The sequence below is a fragment of the Cupressus sempervirens genome, chromosome 11 (genome assembly GCF_028749045.1).
Source record: "Cupressus sempervirens isolate cs-2001-9-10 chromosome 11, ASM2874904v1, whole genome shotgun sequence".
In the NCBI taxonomy this organism is placed as follows: Eukaryota; Viridiplantae; Streptophyta; class Pinopsida; order Cupressales; family Cupressaceae; genus Cupressus; species Cupressus sempervirens.
Genome location: NC_143128.1, coordinates 354,547,188 through 354,571,154, shown reverse-complemented (window position 1 = coordinate 354,571,154; position 23,967 = coordinate 354,547,188). Strand labels below are relative to the sequence as shown.

At 36.3% G+C, this 23,967-nt stretch overlaps 1 protein-coding gene across 1 annotated transcript in view; it reads right to left on the bottom strand.

The window, feature by feature from the left end:
- Positions 1-14,378, bottom strand: part of XCT (XAP5 family protein) — a 78,000-nt gene extending 63,622 nt beyond the window's left edge. The window contains exons 1-7 of the mRNA XM_089810228.1: positions 14,083-14,378; positions 13,832-13,897; positions 13,638-13,702; positions 13,313-13,428; positions 11,268-11,337; positions 10,995-11,071; positions 10,826-10,887 (exon numbers count right to left, since the gene is read on the bottom strand). Coding sequence (XP_089666354.1) covers positions 10,826-10,887; positions 10,995-11,071; positions 11,268-11,337; positions 13,313-13,428; positions 13,638-13,702; positions 13,832-13,897; positions 14,083-14,247 — 621 coding nt within the window. The 5' untranslated portion in view covers positions 14,248-14,378. The remainder of the gene's footprint in view (positions 1-10,825; positions 10,888-10,994; positions 11,072-11,267; positions 11,338-13,312; positions 13,429-13,637; positions 13,703-13,831; positions 13,898-14,082) is intronic.
- Between the last annotated feature and the right edge of the window lie 9,589 nt (positions 14,379-23,967).

Below are 23,967 nucleotides of genomic sequence, written 5' to 3'. Positions count from 1 at the left end.
TTTCCTCAAAACCATTGATGATTCCGCTCATATAAAAAATGCCACATATTTATGTGAGGTTATTGAGAAAGTCATAGCAGATGTGGGGGAACAACATGTGGTGTCGATGGTGACGGATAATGTAGAAAGTTAGGTTGTTGTAAGTAAACTTTTAACTTTTCAAGTTTTGAAAATAAATTTATTTGAATTTTAAACTTTTTCTAATTCTAAGTTTCTAACATGTTTGAATTTCTAATTAACTTAAAATTGTAGGTAAACTTTTGATGGACAAATTGTTGTAGGTAAACTTTTGATGGATAGGCACCCCACCATATTTTGGTCTCCTTGTGTAGCTCATTGCTTAAACCTCATGTTGGAGGAAATTGGCAAGCTTGAGTGGGTCAAATCATGTATCGAAAAGGCAAAAAGTATAAGCAAATTTATCTACAATCATTCATTCGTCCTTAGCACAATTAGGGACTACACAAGAGGCAAGGAGTTAGCTCGTCCAAGCATCATCAGGTTTGCCTCGAATTTCATCACACTGCAGTCCTTGTTGACATCAAATGATGATTTGAGGAGCATGTTTGTTGGGCAAGAGTGGATTACATCTTCCTATGCTACGACCACTACAGGGGTAGATATGGTGAATTGCATCTTTGATGATGATGGTTTTTGGAAACCTGCTAAAGAAATCCTTAAAGTAAATTTATTGCAATTTAACATTTAGTATTTTACTATTTAGCATTTAATATTTATTATTTAATTGTTTAATGATTTGGTTTTATACTTTTAGTTATATTATTTTATATTTAAGTTTTGACTAAAATGTTTTTTTTTACATTATATCCAGGTCATTGAGCCCCTTGTATCTCTCCTTCAAACTACTAATGGGGAGAAGTCCTCTATGAGCAACATATATGAGGGCATGGATAGGGCCAAGGAGATCATTAGAGCCCAGTATGCAGGAGTGCAAGAGAAGTATGCCCCTATTTGGGATAGGAGATGGCAGAATCAACTCTATCAATCCATTCATGCAGCAGCTTACTATCTGAATCCAGCATTTCGTTTCCGTCCTGACTTCAAGGTGGATGAGGAGGTTCTCACCGGCTTATATACAGTGTTCTAGGGGTTGAGTAGTAATGAGGATAGTGCAACTGCAACCATTGAGCTTGACAAGTTCAATAATAAAGAAGGGCCACTTTTCTTTGGCAGGATGGCCATAGATACTCGGACAACAATACAAATAGGTAAAAATTAAATAATATATTCATGAATCTTAAGTTTATGACTTATAAGTTGTGCATTTTAATTGTTGATTATGTAATTTTAAAGTTGTAAATGAGACTAATTGTTTTTTTTCCCTTATTTAAGATAGATGGTGGCAAATGTTTGGGCCCACAACCGCCAGACTTCAAAAAATTGTCATATGTATTCAGAGTCAACCAAGCAGCGCTTCTGGATGTGAGCGCAATCGGTCCATGTTTGAGCACATCCAATCAAAGAGAAGAAATAGGTTGACTGTGTAGAGGTTGAATGATCTTGTCTTTGTTCATTACAACATTCATCTTAGGATCAGACAGATTTTGGGCGTTGACTCCTCTTCGATCATTCTGGAGGAGATTGATCCAGAATCAAAGTGGCTCACTAAGGCTATGGATCCGATCTTCACTGAGGAAGACCATGAGTGGGTTGACTAGGTGGATAGAGACACTGAAGCTGTGACCATGGCAGAGGAGGTAGCTAGAGCACATTTAGGCACTGGTAGATGCACAGACACAGGCCGTAGTCACGTTGTTCGTGAGCCCATCTCACATGCGAAGGGCTATGGCTCAACAGTCCTCTAGGACCTACCTTAGACACCTTTCTAGAAGGTAGACTGGATACTCAGAGGCTGAGGCTAAGGCTGCGATCAAGCTTGAGGATGATGAGGCCTAAGCTAGAGCCTTGTTTTTTCATTTTATTTACAAATATTGATAGACATATGTTTGATGGATTCTCATCTTAGATTCTTACCTACATTTATGATTGATGTCTTATGGATCTTCATCTTAAATACATTCTATGATTTGAATCGTTATGATCATATAATTTCCATTTACTTTAGCTACAGCCTACAATTTACATTTTACGTGTAACATAGTTACGTATGTGTGATGGATTTATCATTTATGTTCCATGTTTATGTATGTTAACTTCTATTTGATGATGTTATAGTGTGTTTAAATTAGATTCAATAAAGGGTGCATGAAATAAGTTTTAAATTGTTTAAATCTCTAAATTTAAAGGATTTTTTTTAATTTTCCAATTCATAGCCGATTCGATTCTGACTCATGACTAATTCATGATTTGACTCGGCCTTGCCGATTCCAATTCTCATTACTTTGCTTTGGATAATGCTCCAAAACTTTGCAAATCAGCATAATGCTCCAAAACAAACTGCAAAAAACCATGATTTTTGTGGTGAAAAATCAATCAAAATCCAACATTACAAAGCTTCATTTTTTTTAAGAAAAACGATAAAACACAACAGATAATTTTTGAGGAAAAAGTTACAAACCCACAAAGGAATCCCACACAACTTTGCAAATTACAGAATTAGAAATTTTTAACGGAAAATTTATAGAAACCCATTAAAAAAAATTAGGGAAAAAAATATGAAAACCCATCAAAATTTGATTTTTTGAGGGAAAAAAATTATAAAAAGCCACCCAAATTTTTAATAGAGGCAAGACATGAGACTTTGCATGGAGAAGTAGCACATGCAAACAACATGCGAAACTCAAGTACATGCAACAAACATGCAAGTACATGCAACCCTCAAAAAGTAGAGACATGGAAAATTTGAAGGGTGATGCAAAAGAGAGCTCAAAACACCCAAAAAGAATATGTTGTCGATTTCTGGATTGACTGGCTGGAAAATTGAGGCACAAAAATCGAGGTACCCAAAAAAAAGACATCTAGTTGAGATCTCAAAAAACCCACCAAGAATTTGTAAAAAAAACTGATTGAGGTCAAAATTAGGGTTTTGAACAAAAACGGCCCTACTGCAAAAATACCACAAAAAATGGCAAAAATGTGCAGGAAAAACAGACAGATCTAGACAGAAATGGGTTGCAAACCGAACCAAAAGTCAGCGGATTCAGATCTCTCAAAATAGAAACCCTAGTCGGATTATAGAGAGAGTTGGAAACAAATATGCATGTAAATAATTTCGAAAATAAAAGGCAGATAATTTCAACCAAGAAATTATAATTATTTTCGAAAAAATTTAGAGTATTGGCTCTAATACCATATTACGAAGTAATTGGAAAATATTTGTTGTTATTAACAGTGATCAAGAGATCAATTTATACAAGAGACTAAACAATGTTTCCTTAAGAAACAATCATAAAGAATAGAAACATTCTATTCTAGAAACTGAAAAGCAAATATTAAAACCACTCTAATATTTAGAGAAGATTACAATAGATAAACATTAGCTACTAAACACAGATAATAGAAATTATCTATTATTGTAATACTAGCTGCCTGCTACATTTTGGCATTGAAAGTAATCAATTTCAACTTTACTTGGCTTGTCAATATTGAAATCAGACTTCTTGCCCTCTCACTTTTCATGCCCAACCAATTATTTGACCCCAAGCTCAATGAAGCATAGTATCATGATAAATGATTGCTTCCAAAAAATCAAAGATAAAATTCTAGCAATAGCCCTCAAGCAATTCTCTAAAGCTAGAAGGGAGACATTTATCTTGTAAAAAGAATGTTTTCATACTGATCGTAAGCCCCAATTATCAATCATGGCTATCCTCCAGACAAAATGCACATTTGACCAAATTTTAAAAGATCAAAAACACAATGGATTCCCTGAAATTTTCAGCATTTGTTCTTACATGATCTGCATGTTTTGTAATCAATAACAGCAAAAAAAAGAGAAAAAAATTAATGTCTTTTCAGAGATATGAAAAAAAAATGTTTTGACTTTTGGTGCATTATGTCCATAGGATAGCCGGTGCCATTATCAATTGAGTGAAAAAAGAGAGGGTGTTCTTAATCAAATAATCCACAATTTGTGCTTGCCATGAGATGAACAACTGGCAGCTTGCAAGATTGCATCCACTCTACTCTATTTCTGATATCATCCTACTTGGCCATTAGATAAAAAATACCAAAAATCCGAATTCAAAAATATAATTATCCTCTTGCAATCAATCCAAGCAATACATATTCCAACTCCATCAAATAAATAACACCAATATGGGCCACTCAAAAGTAGGAACTGAAAATTATACTAAATGAACCATTGGCCATCGACACTAAGCAGAACCTCGCACTTTGCAACCAAGCATTGGTGTCATCCAGCATCACCATAAGATGAGATCATAATCTCTAAAAATAAAAGATCTTAGACAAAACATCAAAATACGTCCACACATATTTACCCTCTAAGTGAAAGGTCAAAATGTAATATCCATTCTACTATCCATTACAACTGCATTCTAAAACCATGTACTTATCTTAAAGGAAGTACGCATGTGCTTGTAGATTACTCATAGTTGGTCAATCAACTGCCACTCTACCAAATCAAGATGGAATTTATTCCTTCTGGAAAGAGCTCCAACAAATAATATAAGATTAAGGCTACAGTTTTATCATCGGAAGGATAGGATCTTTGATCTTCCCCAGCATATGGTGGGTTGCACTTCCCCTTCTTTTGATAGATATGTATGCGTTGAGATTTTTAGTAGCGGCAAGAGAGCCTATCTACTGTGAGTTTTCTGAGGTTCATCTGATATGTTGTCTGATTAATTCATGCTACTGGTTTCTGTTAGCTGCTCGGTATTATGGACCATTCTTTCTTTGGAGCCTGAGATGGAGTAGTTTCTATATTGCTATTAATTAAATTCTTCATGTTGTGTGTGTTGTTGTCCTTCGCATCCGTTTGAGCTATATGGCAGATGATGTGAATCTCATATTATTTCCATCGCTGTGTCTTACATGAGCTTACTTGGCACCATGCGGATGTATTGAGCTGCTGGCAGAGTATATTGCTGAGAATAAAATATGAACCATTTCTGTATTTGAGTCGTCCGTCTATGTCTTGTTAGCGTCAATTCATTGATACCGGAGTCGGCTCATGCATTGCCATTCTCAGTTTTAAAGATGCCATTTCATTCTTCATCAATGGTTGATTGCTCTTTGTTGGCAATCTCTTAAGTTTTGTGTGAAGTCATTTTTGGCTATGCTGTTCTCAGATTTGATCATCAGGTTCTGGTTTGAGCAGTTCTCAGTTTTTATTATCGTGAGCACACCTATGGGACAGTTGTTCAGTTATAAAGAAGTATTACGGCATCGGGGTTGTGTGTTTATCCTGCTCTGAGGATACATGAGTCTCAATGTATCTGCAATTATCATATATATTTCAGTATTCTGTGAAAATGGATCAATCCCACTAAGTGTATATGTGCTGAGACTGAATTATTTTGTATTATCTATTAGTATATGATCCTTTTGTGTGATCGTTGATCAGTCTATGTGATTCTTTAAGTTTTATTTTTTAATCAGTTGTATTAAAAGTCTGTGAGACTGTGGAAACATTTTTAATAAGAAAAAAGTCAGGCTTATTGATTGACTCACTGTTGACTTCAACCATAAGCGAGAATACCTGTATTTATTTTGAGATCTAAATAAGGGATCTATCTTTTGGGTGTGGCTGGTTCTTTTCCCTCGACTAGGAGGTTTTCCCCAGCGTAAATAATGGTGTCACCTGTTTGTATGCTTTTCTGGTTTTCTGTATATTGCATTCATATTATTCTGGTTCAAAATATTAAACATGGTATTAGAGCAAGATTTAAGGAAACAATCAGAACCAGAATAGAAGAATTGAATTCTAGATGAATCATGATGTCCAATGGGTGCCGAATATGATGTTTAACATGAGGGATTTATTTGAGAGCATGTAGCGGAAGAGCCTTGGAGGGTAGAATCCCTGATGAAGCTTCTTACCTAGATGGGATGCTATCATGGTCGTCTATGCTAGTGTTCAAATTTTTCATTCTCTGTCTGCACTATAACTGTGTGATGGCAAAATAATTATTGGTGGACAGTGAAGCAATTTAGGCAATCAAAGAGATAAGTATTTGATTATTGATCATGATTTTATGTAATTAATTCATGCTGTAATATTGGGTATAGTGAATCGAGTATGTTTTTAGCATCTTGTTTGTATGGTTCTCTTCAAGATAGTTTGATTCAATGAACTGTTGCTAATCTATCTAAAAGTGTTTCCAGGACGGATGACGATGAGATATAACATGCAAAGTTATGCAGGCTATAGAAATGAACATGAGAATGTTGCTTGCATCCATCAGACTAAATTGGTGGCACGTAGCTTCATTAAAGAGAAAGAACCTATTCAATTTTTCATTGCAATTAGTTTCTTTGGAGAGGAAGAAATGACATTTGGAGGCAGTCTCTTCAGCTGCAAAATCAGATTTAGAGGGAGTTTGAGTGGCAGATGTAGAATGTCAAGCCCTGTGCAGAGGATCTGCAAGCTTGTGTAGCAGTGTCACTACAAAAGCTCTTTGTTGGACATAAATTGGAGTCAATTTCCTAGTATTGTGATAATCAAAGCTATGAGATACTGCCCATATCAAAAGGGAACAGCTTAAACATCACACACTAAGCTTAATTCCTAGATCAAAAGTGTTAAATAGTCAAAGTTGACTTTTTTTTCCCAAGCTTAATTATTCCCTTAGTGTGTGATGTTTAAGGGTGGCCTGTTGAGAGGGAGTCTACATTCAAATGATATTTTATGCTTCTTTAGTGAGTTCTTCTATGAAAGAGAGAAGTTCAAGGTGTAATCCCTTGTTAATGAGTTCTTCTCTACAAGAGAAGTTTGAGGTGAAATCCCTTGTTAATTAGTTCTTCTTTGTGAAACAAGCTTGAGGTGAAATCCCTTATTAATGAGTTCTTCTCTGCGAAAAGGTTTGAGTGACTGACATAGAATGTCAATCCCTATGCAGAGGATCTACAAGCTTGTGTAGCAATGTCACTGCAAAAGCTATTTGTTGGACATACATTGGAGTCAATTTCCTGGTATTGTGACAATCAAAGCTATAAGAATGCTGCCCTTGTTGAGAGGGCGTCTACATTCAAATAATATTTTATGTGCGCTTAAATGAGTTCTTCTTTGAAAGGGAGAAGTTTGAGGTGTAATCCCTTGTTAATGAGTTCTTCTCTACAAGAGAAGTTCAAGGTGAAATCCCTTATTAATGAGTTCAAAGTTTGAGGTGAAATTCCTTGTTAACGAGTTTTTTACTGCAAGAGGAGTTTGAACTGAAATCCCTTGCTAATGAGTTCTCTGCAAGAGAAGTTTGAGGTGAAATCCCTTGTTCCACCCTCTGGGGGTAGCCATGGTGGATGTCATATGCAAGACTCCATGACTTAATTTTATGTTCTTTCACCCTTTGGGAGTAGCCATGGTGAACATCATGCTGAGATAATAATATTATGTTGAGAAAATCTGTGATGAGATCTTGTTATTATTACCTTTTTGGTTGCAGCTCTTTGGACTTGCTATGCAAGCTATGAATAATCTCTGCTAAGAGGGAGTTTTGAGATTTTTTATAGCATCAAGAGAGCTTATCTGCTGTGAGTTCTCTGCAGTTCATCTTATATGATTGTCAGATTAATTCACGATACTGGTTTCTATTAGCTGCTCATTATTATAAACTGTTCTTTTTTTGAAGCCTGAGATGGGGTAGTCTCCATATTGCTGTTAATTCTATTCTTCATGTTGTGTGTTGTTTTTCTTCGTATCCATTTGGGCTATATGGAAATTGATGTGAATCTCATATTATTTTCATCTTTATGTCTTACGTCTTCTTACTTGGCACCATGCAGATGTATTGAACTGCTGCCGGAGTATATTTCTGATAATGAAATATAAATGTTGACCATTTATCTATTTGAGTCGTCAAATCATGCCTTGTTGGCATCAATTGATTGGTACTGACAATTCGTTGTCACTGTCGGTTCATTGATTGTCATTCACAGTTTTAAAGATGCCATTTCATTCTTCATTGATGGTTGATTGCTCTTTGGCAGTGATCTCTTAAGTTTTGTGTGAAATTATTTTTGGCTATGCTGTTCTAAGATTTGATCATCAGGTTCAGGTTTGAGCAGTTCTCAGTTTTCATTATCGTAAGCACGCTTATGGGACAGTTGTTCAGTTACAAAGAAGTATTACAAAATCAGGCTGTGTATTTATCCTGCTCTGAGGAAATATGAATCTCAATGTATCTGCAGTGATCATATATATTTCAGTATGCTGTGAGTTCTGGATCAATCCCACTAAGTATATATGTGCTAAGACTTAGTTATTTTGTATTATCTATTTGTGTATGATCTTTGTGTGTGATCATTGAGCAGTCTATGTGATTCTTTATGTTTTAATCAGTTGTTTTAGAAGTCTGTGAGACAGAGACATTTTTGATAAGAGAAAAGTAAGGCTTACTGATTGACTGGTTGGAGACTACAATCATAAGCAAGAACACTTGTATTTATTTTGAGATCTAAATAAAGGATCTTTTGTTTAGTTGTGCCTAGGTTTTTTCCCCTCAAGTAGGAGGGTTTTCCAAGGGTACAAAATAGTGTCATCTGTTCATATGCTTTTCTGGTTTCCTGTATATTGTGTTCATATTATTAATTATTCTGGTTCAAAACATTAACAGTATGCAGAGCAATTCTTTGTTAATTCCTTTTGTCGAAAGTGATTTTGGGTAGAGATTTATCAAAATTGTTGGTGCGGAAATGAGATTGACTTTCAAGCTTATTTGGCATTGACTGAAATGTCTCATTGCTCTCCTTATATTCCAAACTCCTAGCACTGCAAGCATTGCTAGATATCATGAAAAAAGCATGTCAAAAAAGCCAAAGTCAACAACCTTTCCTCAACATCATCCCAGCATAGGCCAAAATGGTAGCATTGGATGAGAGTATTGAGATCAAAATCATGTGAAAGAAGATCCTATCAGGTATTGTTGTAATTGCTATGACAATCTTACGTAAAATGTGGATCATCCAGGAGAAACAAAACTTGTTTGAATGAATGCCGGACCAAAAAGTCATCTCTTGGGTGTGCACATATGTGACCCTTGACTTGTTTCTAATTTCTAAGCCTTATCCATGAACTCCCTAAAGAAAATGTTCTCTCGTTGTCCACAAATTTTGTAGGCCATGCACAGATCTTGCTGTATATGAAAGCCTCAGTTGCAAGTAGAAGGTGTAAATCCAGATTTGTAATCCTTTGCCAGCTTCCTCCCAGCTTATGGGAATCTTGAAGCTTTGAAACACATAACGGAAACCTGTTAATCAGAAGCAAGCCTGTGTGTGATAGGGTTATGGCTGTCATAGCATATATGTATGCAAGATAAGGCAGCATAGAGAAGAAACACAAAATGTTTGACAAATTGACACAGCAAACGACAGCTTCTTGAACTGCAATCATCATTGGACATGTAAAAAGGCACTTATTTTTGAGTTTAGGACCTTTTTAAATGACTGCAATTAGGAGTATTCTATAACCTCTAGGACTTGAAGTAAAACTTGGAGATTTGAAACAGGATGGGAACAAGGCAGAGTAGGAAGATGATTCAAAACCACAGATATAGACAACGACTAAAATTCCAGTTAGACCAAAGAGTTTAGATTTTAGAATGAAATAAAGAACCACAAACCCAAGCAATATCCAAAAAAACCACCTTGAAGAATTTTGTTTATGAAGTGCATGTAACCAAGAGATCCTCAAAAGCAATGGTAACACAGTTTCCGTTTTCTGAAGCTGGCAGAGTTTGATATGATGATGAAGGTTCCTGTGCTCAAGTTGGGTATCAACAGGGCTCCAGTCTGTGTTTGATTCAAACAAGGGAGTGCAGATATAGTTGCTCTGTTGAAAAACAATACATATACATGTTGAGATCAGGTGAGTTGTAAATTAGGATTACATTAATCTGTGAATCCAATAGTTTGCTTTCTGAATGATCATAGGACACATTCATGATTACAAACAAGGGATGGTCTTCATATACATAGCTTGCAGAGGGTAGCACTTGGTATTTGCTCTTCTGTGCTGAAAGGTATTTCGGAATGGGAAGGTAGGGGAACAACTGTCCGTTATCATTCCCACTATATTAAAGATATTTTAATCTTTCATTTTTGCCAGATTATATTTATTACAGACTCTTTGCCTTTTGCATACTACAGAGTGGTAGATGCGATTAAGCACTTAGTAGAGGAAATGGCTCAATCTGTACTCATTTCGGTATCCGAATCAAAATAAATAGTTAAAATGTTCGCTGCATTGTAATGTTCTTATATCTTTTAGGAGTTTGTCCCATTTGAACCTTTTAGTGTTTTGAAACGTCACGGTTTCAAATTATCCTGATGAGAACAGAATACATCTAAGGGCAGCTACTTGCCATCTGCAACAGAACCCATATTTATCCATCCAAAACCCTCAAAATCTGACATATAACAGGTTTCTGTCCTTCGAATTTCACTGTCTTTTCCTTCAACTGCTAAAAAATTTGCCTCTCTCTCTATATATAGCAATGCCAAAGTTAGATTGGTTAGTATTCAAGCAATGAATTTAGGTTAAAAGTTGGGCTATAGCCAATTTCTTTTATGAATATTTAATTTCCCCGAATGATTTGTGATCAGCTTGTTTACCATCCAAAGAAAATCCTTATAGCCATACAGAAGCTACAGTAAGACCAAAAAATACAAATTAAACCACACCTTAAAGATAATCATGAAAATCATCAATAAGTCTTTCAGGTACCTGAATGACACGCCTATGACCAGCACCATCCCAGTAACTATAGGTAATCTCCAATGGTTCATCTGCAAAATGCATAAATAAACATCAATAATTTATTGCCACACAAATTATGTGGCATTCTATTTTTTAGTGTAAAATAGCACTGCCAATAATAAATTATGAGGCATACTTTTGATACGCCTTTGTTCGTCCAACCATTGTTGTCGCAGACGCTCACGCTCACTCTGATCCTCTGCCTCTCGATCTCTGAAGTATCACCCTCAATTCCCTTAAGGTCACAAGTTAAATTCCATAGAATAGACCTTACAAGAAATGGAAATAAATTTTGAAGTAATTATGAAAGAAATATTGTTTTAGAAGATTGGCTCGATTGTAAAGGCAAATCCTTCTCTGTTTGACAAATAGCCAATTCAATTAAAGGTTCAATTCGTTGAGATGGTACCTGTCAGGCAAGAAACTTGTCTCAACAGTTGGATCTTTACCAAGCTTGGGCTTCCTCATTTCCCCGTTCTCTGTAAATAAGAAATATAACAGGTGAATTGCTTCGTTCATACAATTTCAGCAACTTAAAATTGCCTCTCAAATTTATTCGTAAAACATAAATAAAGTGTCACTTCATGCTTTTGAGTAGGTCTACATACAGATTTAAAAACTAAAACAGCTAAGCCTAGACAGAGTTGATCTTGCTGAGCAGGCTTGCAACATATGTATTTTTCAAAGTTATTACAAACTTAGGATGTTTTAACATCATGGACCTCGGGTGGGATCATATGTGAGGGCTTAAACTTCTATTTTTCAGGAAGACAAGGTCCCGCAAAGAAAAATATTCTTTGCTAAGGGACTATTTGGAATCTTTTCCTCGAAATAGGAGCTCCTATTTTCTAGGCTTGCATATTTGACCAGTTTAAATATGCAAGCCTAGAAATTCCCCCACATGCTTAAGAATGTTATCTATCACTTGTCAAGCATCTAAGTTTAGGTTTTTCTTAAAAAATAACTTTGGAGGGAAAAAAAAATTAACTTGTTCTTATCACTGCACAGAGATAGAAGATAAATGTATTGTATTCATAAGACCACCAGCTTGCCTAAATTTCATAGCTTGAGAGTTAAGCTGAACGGCACTACAATATTCATAGGACCAGCAGCTTTAAAATATTCCCAAAAAATCTCAGCAGCTTCACCTCTATTTTTTAGGAAGCCCCTCTCCATGTGACCCCAGCCTTATTACAAGTAATGAGATCACAAAAAGTTACAAAAAGGCAATTTTTTTAGGAAGTAGTAGTATTTCTCAAGCAAGGGAATACATGTTATTTCCTTTTCTGAACCAAAGATATATGATGGGCACAAAAATGTAACAGGGGGATGAGTTATCCTCAGTAAATGTTTAGAAGAATTTACAGTTAACATTGTTAACAGTGGTTATCAGACACTATGTTGTGCACTATATCAATATTGACCAGAGAGTAATGTGGTATACATGCATGCATATGGATAAACAACACAATAATTAGATGGTTATAGTTTCTAGGTCGCATGCTTTTGATAACAATAGTACTGTTTCTTGGATGTGGGAGTGAGTGTTTTTTCCTCCCTGCAACCAGATATATGATTGGTGCAAAAATCTTGTAGGGGAAGCAGATATCCACAGGAGTTCAGCAGAAATTCTGCGTACCATTGTTAAGTGGTTATGAGACCATTTTCTCAAGGACACTATGTTGTGCACCATGTCAATATTGATCAGAGGGTAATGTACGTTAGTGGATATGAGGGTGCAAGCATATGAATAAAATTACAAGGCAATGGGTTGTTTAAAGTTTTTATGTGCCAACTTTAATCGCAATAGTAGCATTTGCTCAGTTGTTGGAGAAGGACTTCTTCCTCCCTGAAACCAGATATATGACGGTTACAAAGATGTCATAGGGCAGTCAGTTGTCCTCGTTAGATATTTTGCATATATTATATTTAATGTCCAAAAAGATTTACAGTGATTGTGAGGAATGTTTTCTCAAAACTGGAATGTTGTGCACCATGTTGACATTGGTCACCGGATAATTTAACTCTATGAATGTGCGGGTGGATTTGTATGGATAAATGACAAGCCGATAGAATGGTTGAAGTTGCTAGGTGGTGATGCCCTAAATGACAATAGTAGTATTTAGTAGAGTATGTAATTAACATTGTTAACAGTGGTTAAGAGGCCATTTTTCTCAAGGCTAGGACATGGTGTACTGATCAAAAAATAGTAAAGATCTGTCAATGTATAAGTGCATGTGGCTGTATAGTAATCAATGAAAGATGCTGATTTGGAATTTGTTAAGGATTCATATCCATAAATAAGTAAAATGAATTATGAGTTCAATTTACTTTTGCAGATTGAGAAAGTAGCTATCTCTAATCTCGAGCTAGAATCCAAACAAGTGCTACTATCCTCTTACTGAGAAAATAACACACAATTTGAAACAAAATGCTAAGGAACAATTCACATACCACTAGGCCCGTTGTCCTCATTTTCTTCATCTTCCATATCATCTATAAATGACAACCGAGCAGCAGGTGCTTTGGCCCTCCTTTTCTTTCTCTTTTGATTTTCCAACTCTTCCTCTCTAAACCCAGAGAGCAACAAATTCTAAATCAGATTTAAAAAAGATCCCCCCGTACAAATAAAAAACACTATGAAAGGCCTTCACCCTGAAGATTGTAACAGACAACTTCATAATAGAATGTCCATAAATCTTCCTAAGTTTGTTGGTATATGTGAAGGATAAAAAATCCACACTAGTGTTTCTGGAAATTTTGAATATTTCATTCTTACTCTTGTTGAAGCCTCTGCAGCTTCTCCTTCTCTTCCTCCTCCATTTTGCTGCGAATATTGACTCGCTATAAAATTAAAATAAACGCATAATATCAGCTAAAATTAAAATGCTTGATCCAACCCTAATGATTCTACACCCTTTCATTTTCAGCTCTTGTAAGTTTGATGTACAGTAGTGAAAAGAAAAACGTTACCTTCTCAACATATTGTTCTCTGGTGACAAGTCCAACTGTCTCCTTCTTAAAAGCAGTTTCCAGAATCTGACCACCGACAATATTGCAGACTAAGATTTCGATATATGCAATCTATCTTTATTTATATGGATTATTCATAAACCAAAAGAAACCATACTTATAATGTAAGAAAAGCATGACCAGTGGCATTTGTACTAACGGAAGAACATAAATAATAGAAGAAAGGTCGTGTTTAGCGTTATTTTTACAACCTCTGAAGTGCCAGAACCAAACTGAAGAAGGCCAGTCTGCCCGCCAGAGGATTTGTTCTTAAGCTCCTGGATTTTCCTTCGCTCAACTTCTCGTTGCTTCTCAAGACGCCTAATTCTCGCAGCATCTTGGGCAGTGCCCACATACCCATCTCCCATACCAGACATTGTATGCTCCTTCCTTTACGCAAATTATCTCGCCTGATACAGGATGTAATCTCAGAACTGTGTGTGAAGTGTATTACCAAAATGATGCGGAAAGCCCAGTAGGTGTTTATGAACGACTACTCAGAAGAGAAAGCAGTAAGCAACATTTTATATTTATTTTTTAATTCATAAATATTTGTGAGAGGCATTGTAATAATAGTATTTGTTTGGTATTAAGTTATTTTAAAGTAGGTTGATTAATTATATAAAATTTAAAAGGAAACTATATGATGATTCAATTGGTTTTTTAGGCTTGAGTTTTGAGTTTTTTTTTTTGAATAAATTTTTTTTTAAATTAATGAGGAAGGTTTTTGGCTTTTTTAGAATGTTTTTGTAGATTTGTTAGTTAATTTTGATTTTATAGTCAATTTTTTTTGTAGTGTAATTAAAGTTGAGTTTGTTTCTTAGATTGAAGATTATTTTTATAAAAGTAGTAGCGAGAAGGTGTTGGTGTATGGTACAATCATAGCACAAGTCTAAAGGGCTAACACTAGACACCATAAACAATACATTAATAGCAACTAGTGATAAGATCCAAGATAGAATAACACCAGAGTATAATCAGAGAACAAGCCTAAAGGGATGACACTAGACACCATTAACAGCACATTAATAGCAACTAGTGATGAAATACAAGATAAAGCAACACCCTACATCTACCTTTGCTAAAAATAAAGGTCCAAATGCAACTAAACCACCAACCATTATCAACATTGTCAAAGATCATCTTAGGACAAACCCCTACAAAAGTTACAATTTTAACCAAAAACAAAAATAAAGGACCAAAGTGAGCTCTTTACAATTGTCTGCAATCACCTAATCATAGGAAGAAATTAAACTGAAAGAGAGACACTTTCATCACTGTAAAATTGAAGAAGCAAACTCGGGCAGCAAATAGCATATCCATCTTTCTCAGTCAAAAATAAAGGTCCAAAAATGACTAAACTACCAACCTTGGCCAACATTGTCAAAGATTTTCCAACCCATTGCAATCTCTCTTTCCACCTCAATAGCGAAAGGGTCCACCTTAAAAGGAGTAGAGAGGAGAAAGAAACACCCTAGTTGTCAATCTGAGTAGATGCAAACTCCCTTTTCACCTTAATGGTAAAGGGGTCCACCTTGATGGGAGTAGCAACATGAACAAACAACACAAAGCAAAAGTCATTATACCACCAACCATTAGCGTGACTATAGCATGGAGCACAAAAAATCTCCACCTTAATATGAGATCCATCAAAAGGAGACTCTTTCATGTAAAACATCTCCACCTTAATAGGAGATTGTTCCACCTCCATAGGAATTGTGAAAGAAGAATCTGGTAGAAAGCACCAAACCCACCACCAAGAGAGCAACACAAGAACCTCAACCAAAGGTTTGGGAGAAGCCCCAAACCAATAGCAAACCTTAACCAAAACCTACCCCCCAGAGAGAGGTCAAATGCAAGACCATAAGAGCAAGAGTATTCATTGTCCAAATTAACCAAAAAGGACATACTTGCATCAAATGAACAAGATCATGAAGAGAAAGCCCCACCCATCACAATAAGGTTAACAAATCAGGCTGCAAAGAGCCTGACCATCAAGAAAAAAACTTCCAACTGACAAGCCAACAACATTATTTAGAGCCAACCAAACCTTAGTTAGGTCCCTCTAGAACACTAATTAATAGACCCAGCAGTCATTCATAATGCCCATAATCCACATAACCATGGGAAGGGCTTCTAGGTCACTCATGGCAAGAAAGAAATGCACTATGTGTCCATTTGAGAAGCACATGCAGTGATCACTAAAGCTAGTAGAAAACACAAGCTCAACAACACCGAAGGGACATGGCCTCCATAAAAACTCAAACACCAACTATGAAAACATTAGATGTAATAAGGTGCAGAGCCCATAAATAGGGGGAAAGATAGGTAAATTATTTCCCTCCCTAACAAAAACAAGGTTGGAGGTCCTAGCTCCAACAATTCATGGATTTATTACCATAAACATCCATTAGGCCACATAGGAAGACTAGTCATCCAATGTTGCAAGAAACTCTAAACCACGAGGACAAACTCGCATAAGACCTTTGCAAAAAGACACAAAGGGAGTGACACCAACATAAGTTAAAGGAAGAGAAGCATGTGGTGTGGGCATTGTTGGCACCAACAATCAACATCAATTTCCGAGAAATATGGACTATAGCCATATGCATAACAAGAGAATCCAAACATGGGTCTGCACCAACAGGGTTGTAGACAAGAGATCCCACAAGAAACACAACTGGGCCAAGCAAGCCTGTTCTTCCTTGAACATCGATGGAAGTAGATGTAGCTCTAAGCACATCCCCCTCCAAATGCAAGACCCAACCATAGAAACCAATCCCCAAATAAATCCAAACCAACCCTTCCCCAAAACAAGCACATAGCTAGGGAGAAGGGGGATCCATAAAAAAAAATCACACAATGAGAGATAACCCCAAAAATAATTGACCAAGCATCCTTGAGTATTGACGACTATAGCAACTTTGGAGTGGCTCTATAGATTTGCATAATTTATGAATATCCAAAAGTATAACTGATAGTGATTATTTAAAAAGAAACAAATCTCAATTGATGTAATCGCTTTGCATATGGTTGAAAGTACAATTGATAATAATAAAAGCATGCGTAAATATAAATGGATGCAGTCATTTAGGACAATGATGAGGACAACAAAAGATTTATATCACTATAAAAAATGATGAGAATGTTTTCTAATGCATATCAAATACCAAGACCTTGAATCAAGTGTTAATCTTGACAACTACCACTCAAATATTTTATTTATTTTATCTTTAAAAATACTCAAATAAATGTGTGAGTGCAAAAAAAAAAATCAATTCATTTTAACTCGTACAAATGTGCATGGAATCTCTTGGTAGACCATATTTCAAAATTCATTTTAAATATCCCAACATCTTCCATTTACTCTTGATTTTTTTAATTAAACATAAGCTCCCAACTTCATCCATAGGAATACAAAAGGGTCAAAAAAATTTTACTAGCAACACCATGCTATTTTTGAAGCCGAATTTTTGGAAAACTCATTTCGGGCCAATAGAACTATCTTGCAAACTTTACAAGCAACTCAAAACATTTTTTATTTTAAGAATAATTATTTATTTTCATACCTATGTACTAAATTTCTTCCTCAATACTTCTACAAAGTCAATTATCAAATTCTATATCAAGTGTGAGAATCATCTAGAGACACATCCTTTCCATTTTTGGAATGGAATTCCCAAGTGCATTAAATGTACCACTCCTCCAATGTTTATGGCAATTCAAATTTATATCCACTCCTTAATTTGGTGCTCAAAATGAATGTGTGACTAGATAGGGTCATACTAAATTCGAGCATTGAATTTTTATTTCCTCTAATTTAGTTTTTAATGCCAAGCTTAATTTTTTTTATTAGATTTTTATTTTCTTGGATGAGTTTGTTCATAAAATGGTTGTGATGTAGGAGCATCTTGGGTATTTAATCAATCTTGCATCAACCAAAAAGATTTCCTTTTATTATTCATGTATGTTGTTCGAGGAATGGTCATTATTGTTTGATTTTTATCTTTCCATTTAATTAACATTTAATGTGGACCTATCATGGATCTTGTACCTAAGCTCACAGAAATAGTTTCATCATTTGTGGGAGTTATTTGTCTCTTTGTTTGAGGTGAGCTTGTTTCCTAACAGCTCGAGTAATGTGTACATTCGGCTTGGTGAGGTTTTTTTGGCATCGAGGCTTTTTATGGCCTTAGAAATATTTGCTTGGATCATGTGTGGACCTATATTTGTCTCTGAAGAAGTTGATTTTCTAGATTGTAAGGTTTTGGTTTCTCCTTTGGGATAGGAACTATATTTTTGTAATAATATGCTTGACATGCTTGTATCACTTAAAAATCGTTAGTGTCAATGAAATACAATGGTTGAACAAAGCACTCAACAAACACAATAAGGTTAACACCTATGAATGGACAAAAGAAAAGCATGTAGAAGGGGATGCAAATCCACACGATTAACATTCCAAACCTCCCTTGATGGGTAGATGTGTCCAAGATGGTGATATGTGTGCTCAAGCGTGCTTCAAGCCTTCAATGGATGGGAGCCTTCAGTGGATGAAAGATGGGGTATGGGATGAGTGTGGGTTCATGCATGGTAAGGGCATGATTGAGTGATTTGTTCTCCAAAGGGGTAGTATAGGTTTGCACATGAGGTGGTTCTAAATTGTGAAGGGAGAGGGCATTATTTATAGGCCAAGGGATGTGAGGATGGAGGACTAGGATGCAAAGATGGAGGAAGGATAAGGGGAGGCTAAGACTGAAGGAGAGGGAAGCACATGGATTGTGCTTTTTCAAATCCATAGCCTTGTGATAAGTGTCACAAGAGGATTGGATTTGAGGGGATGGTCAAAGTGAAGGGTCAAAGGGAGTTATGAGGGAGACGGATTGCATAAGAGGAATGTAAGAGGCCTTAAAGTCTATGTAAGAGCCTTTAAGTCATTTGGATAGGAATTTAAGAGGGATGGGATGAAAGTTTGACTTTTCTTTGGCTTAGGGCTTAGTAACCCTTTCTTATAGTTGTACACATGTTTGGGGAAAGGACTAGGCTTAGCTTAAGAGGGAATTAGGATGCAAGTGGCATGTTAGAGGGATGCAAGTGGGCTAGCACTTATTAAGTGGGTTATTTAGTTGGCTAAGAGAGGTTAGTGATACAGGGGCTTTTGAGGTTCCTGAAGATTCAAGCATTTTTATGGAAAGTTGGAGGTGTGTGGTAATCACTATGGTGTTTCTTGGTTGGAGGCTTGACCAAATGGGCTTGGTAGATAATCTTGGTCCTCAATCGAAGAAGAAGGGTGGATGCTCGATCGTTATTGGGCGAAGTGTTGGCTGAGGTGCTTGATCATTGAAGGGGGTTTGGTCGTTGTTGGAGATTGACATCTTCTGTTGCTCAACACTTGTTATGCTTGGCATGTATTGGTTTATGAACACTTGTTGTAATCGACATGTATTAGTTGCTCGACAATGATTGGGAGTTTGTTGACACTTGATAGGGTGTTGGTGCCAACTAGAGTTCTTATAGATTTTCTAGATCGTGTTGGAGCATTTAAAGCATGTAGCATGTGATCATGACATGGATCGATTTGGGAGTTTGTATGGACCTATTTGGGTCTTGGTTGTCTCTACTATGTGCATTTAATTTGTGTTGTAAGCCTTTTAAGGCATTTTGATATTTAATATATGTTGGAGGCCAACTTATGGCTCAACATATATTTAATGTTGGGATTTAATTTAATTTATAATGAATTGGGCCGACTTGTGGCATAGTTGGGTATAAGTAGGGGGTCTTGGGGAGTCTTTAGGCATTCATTCATTCAAAGGAGTGGATCTTGAGTTCAGTGTGGAGTAGCTGAAGGGCGAGTTTTCCTAAGTCTATGGATAGAGCACTAAATGTGAGGTAGTTTACAGCAGGATTGTAGTAAAGTTGTGAGTTTGTGAGCAAGGCTAGTAGCTAAGGCTTGAGAAACAGAGAATTTCTTAGTGGATTTAAGGGTACAAGTGTAGAATCTTCTTGGTGTTCTTATCCATTTGTGGATTGGGACTAGCTAGGGTTTGAATTGGATCTTGAAGGATCTTGCAAAACTATTACTTGCTTTATATTTGGTTGTAATTGGGAAGGCCTTACAACCTAACACATTGCATGTAATCAGTTATATCTATGAATAAGTATTGTGGTTTGGTATCAGATCTTGCTTTTTTGTTGTGTTTCCGATGAGTGGTTATTTGTTGGGGGCTAGGACATCTCCTTTGGGGATTCTCCTACCTTGCATTGTATCAGATAGCATGGGTGAATGGGTTGGATTTAGCTAATGATAGGGATTTAGGAATAGTTAGAGGTTGGAGATTTGATTTAAGATGAATTATTAAATTAAAGGGATTTTAGGATTAAATTTATATAATTATTTATTTACTTAATTTAATATGAGAATAGGGATTTAATTGATAATTATACTTTTGATTTGTCATTTAATTTTATCAATTGGACTATAGTCGATTAACTAAATTTATTAACTAGGGGACATTGAATTAAATAAATATTTAATACTTAATCAATGATGCCTTAGGAGATGACTAAACATGATTACTTAAATGATGTAATCAAATTTAGGTGTCTACATTTTGCGCCTCTTTGACATAATATTGGGACAATATTATTTTAAAGAAGTTTGAAGATAGATGACATGAAGAAGATTTTTAAAGCAACAAAGTTGCCCCAATCTCAAATAGAAAGAGGAGAGACTGGACTATGTGATGCCCCCTTGAGAAGGCAGTGAGGAGAGAAGATGAGGCCCAATGGTTACTTGAAAAGGACGAGAATCTAGGGCAAGAGGGAGGACTTAGATTGGCTAAGAGAGGATCAACAGGGACTCAAACTCTCACTATAGGAGAATGAGAAGGACTTGGTAAGGACTTAGGGTGGGGATGGGGGGAGGGGAATTGGTTGTTTAAAATGAACCCTCAGGATAGTGGGTATGGAATAAAAGGGGGGACTAGAGTGATGTGGGAGATGGAAAAGAGGTGGGCAACTTGGGATACTATGAGATGGATAGAGTGGTTGGATCATGATTGTAGGACTGATTGGATTGGATGCTTGGATAGGATTTTGTCTTGGATCTGGCATAATTCTGAAAAAATGGAGGGAGGAAATCCATTGAAGTTTGAGTATGGGGAGTTCTAAAGGGGAGCACCACCATGTAGTTGAGCACTTATTTTGATAGAGGAATATTGGAGACATGTCAAGGTTACAAAGAACATCAAGGCCTTTTCACCAATATTACATAGGATTGATGTAAAATAAACACGCAAGGGTTGCCCTAGTATCACACATGAATCCCAGAGGAATCAGAGTGGAAATGACACTAGGTAACCCACAACTAAACGATATTTCCCAAGTGCATTAGGTAACCACAAGTGATCACATATTTGAAATATGCAAGGGTCGCATCTGATTAAGAACAAGTAGAAAAGAAAGAGATGGAAGACCTGATCAAGACCTTGCTCTCATATTGCTCCATTCACAACACACCATGATATAAAGGATCATGGTGACTTTGAGGAGTGAACAACCAAATTGCTTGGGAAAGATACTTTAAGAACCAAACTTGAAATCCTGAAAAGAAAATAAATCAAAAGAAAATGTAAATCCATAAAGAGCAAACCTTTTTCCAAAGAGATCGGGAGGACTAAATGTTGACGAACCAATGTCAAACATGAGGAAGGATGCATCCTAAAAGGACCTATTGATAGTATCTAGGACTATGATGACATGAGATGGGAAATCATAACCTTTAGGATAACACTTTGATGATAAGGGATCTCATATAAGAATGTGTTAAAGCACTAAACCAAGAGAAATGCAAATTGTGACCAGACATGAACTAATATGAAAACTAAGATATAGACAATGGGACTAAGATAAGGATGAACTTTGGGATATACAACAAAATGACCAAGACATTGTACAAAAGCGTGGTATGATAAGAAAGCAAAATTGATCGAAGATATTACACTGGAAAAAGCTCAGGATGAGGAGATAGCAAAAATTCTCTGATATGGTATACTAATTATAATATAGGGGTATGATACATAGATAGGATACATAGATATGATATAGGGCATATGATACATGTGATGGGATACATGGAAATGGTACAGGTGGGAATGCCAGGATATAATACATTGCTCTAATTCTGTTTCCAAGCTCAGGAATTGGGATACTGGTACTGGTAGTGTTGTGATGTTGGACCATCACGGGAACATGGGGAGATGAGTGAGTGCATTGGGTGAGAGGGTGAGAGGGTGTGGATAGCTGATAGATAATGGGAAGGCCAAGTACACATTGTGCCTATTGTTAGGGTTTTACCAAGGTACTTATCCAAGGCACTTGAATTGCCAAGTTTTCACCATTGGATGCTTTTTTTTTCTTTACTATTTTCTCTTGCTCTTTTGGATATTTTGATTTTTATGTTCTTTTTGTAGGATTAGAAGGATACACTGAGGGGCTTAGGCATAAAAATTCTTGAGGTGAATGATTTTGGTGGGATCATTTAGAGTTTCACCTTCAAGTGTTGATAATTGATATGCTCTTGAGCCAAAAGATGTTGTGACAACATATGGACCAAACCATGTGGACTCAAACTTGCCCTTCTTTTATCAATCTTCCTTGACCTTCATGTTTTCTTTGAGTACCATGTCACCTACTTGAAATTATCATGGGTGAACCTTCTTGTTGAAGTTGTGCTTGAGTCAATTTTCATAGACTGTAAGGTGGTTGTAGGCTTGTTGTCTTCTTTCATCTAGTAGATCCAGTTGTGTAAGTTTGGCGACTCTGTAATCCTCATTTGATATTTTCCCTCATAAAGATATGTGCAAGGATGGGAGTTTAACCTCAATAGGTAGGACTGCTTCAACACCATAGACTAGGGAGTATGGAGATGTGCCTATGGATGTACAAAATGAGATGCGATAAACCCATAAGGCTAGGTTGATTTGTAGATGCCAATCGCAACTAAAATCATTGACATCTTTCTTGAGGATTTTGAGTAGGGTTTTGTTAGTTACCTTAGCCTAATCATTACCTTGTGGAAACTATGGGCTAGAGAAATGGTGATGAGTGTGGAGGGGTTCACAACTTTTCCATATTAAGATTTTCAAAGTTACCTCTGTGGTCTGTAAAGATGGTAGCACAGATACCAAAGCAGCATATAATATGATAGAGGATGAATATAGATACCTGAACACTTGTGGTAGTGATAAGTAGGACAACCTCAATCCACTTGGTGAAATAATCCATAGCAGTGATGATCCATTTGTGGCCTTCTAAAGATAAGGGTGCAATAATACCAACAAGTTCAAACCCCCAACATGAAAATGACAATGGTGGTGTGGTAGGTTGGAGATCTTGAGCCAAAGCTCATATCAACTTTGCATGTTGTTGAATAGGTAGATACCTTTTGACAAATTCATAAGCATCATGTTCAATAGTAGGCCAATAGTAACCTACTCTCAATATTTATCGTACTAGGACTATACCACTCATGTGAGCACTACAAAGTCTAGAATATACCTCTTTTAATGCCATAATAGACTCACTTTGGTTTAAACAACTAGAGAGAGTATCATGGTAACCTCGATGATATAGGTTGTTGCCTACAATAGTGTAGTGGGATGCTCTATGAATGAGTTTTTGGCATTGGGTTCATGTGAGGTGAGGGGATATGATACCATTTTTTAGATAAGCATGAATTTCATGGTACCATAGGGATTGGGCGCCAACCAAGATGCATAACCGTGTTGATTCATCATTCTCATATGTGGGCTCATGTAATTGCTTGACTAAGAACCCATATTTTGTAGCTTCCTGAGGAATTTCCAAGAGTGAACTAATAGTGGCCATTGTATCTGTAGCCTTGTTTTGCAACCTTGGTACCTCTATGAATTGGATATGGGTGAAATGTTGCTTTAACCAATTCCTTCTAGGGTAGTATCTTGCCATCCTTTGTTTGGTATTCATCAAACACCTATATGATAATCAATTATGAGTCTCCAAAGATGTGTAGTTCTATGATGTTTCATTCAACTATTGTCTTAAGCCCTGCAATT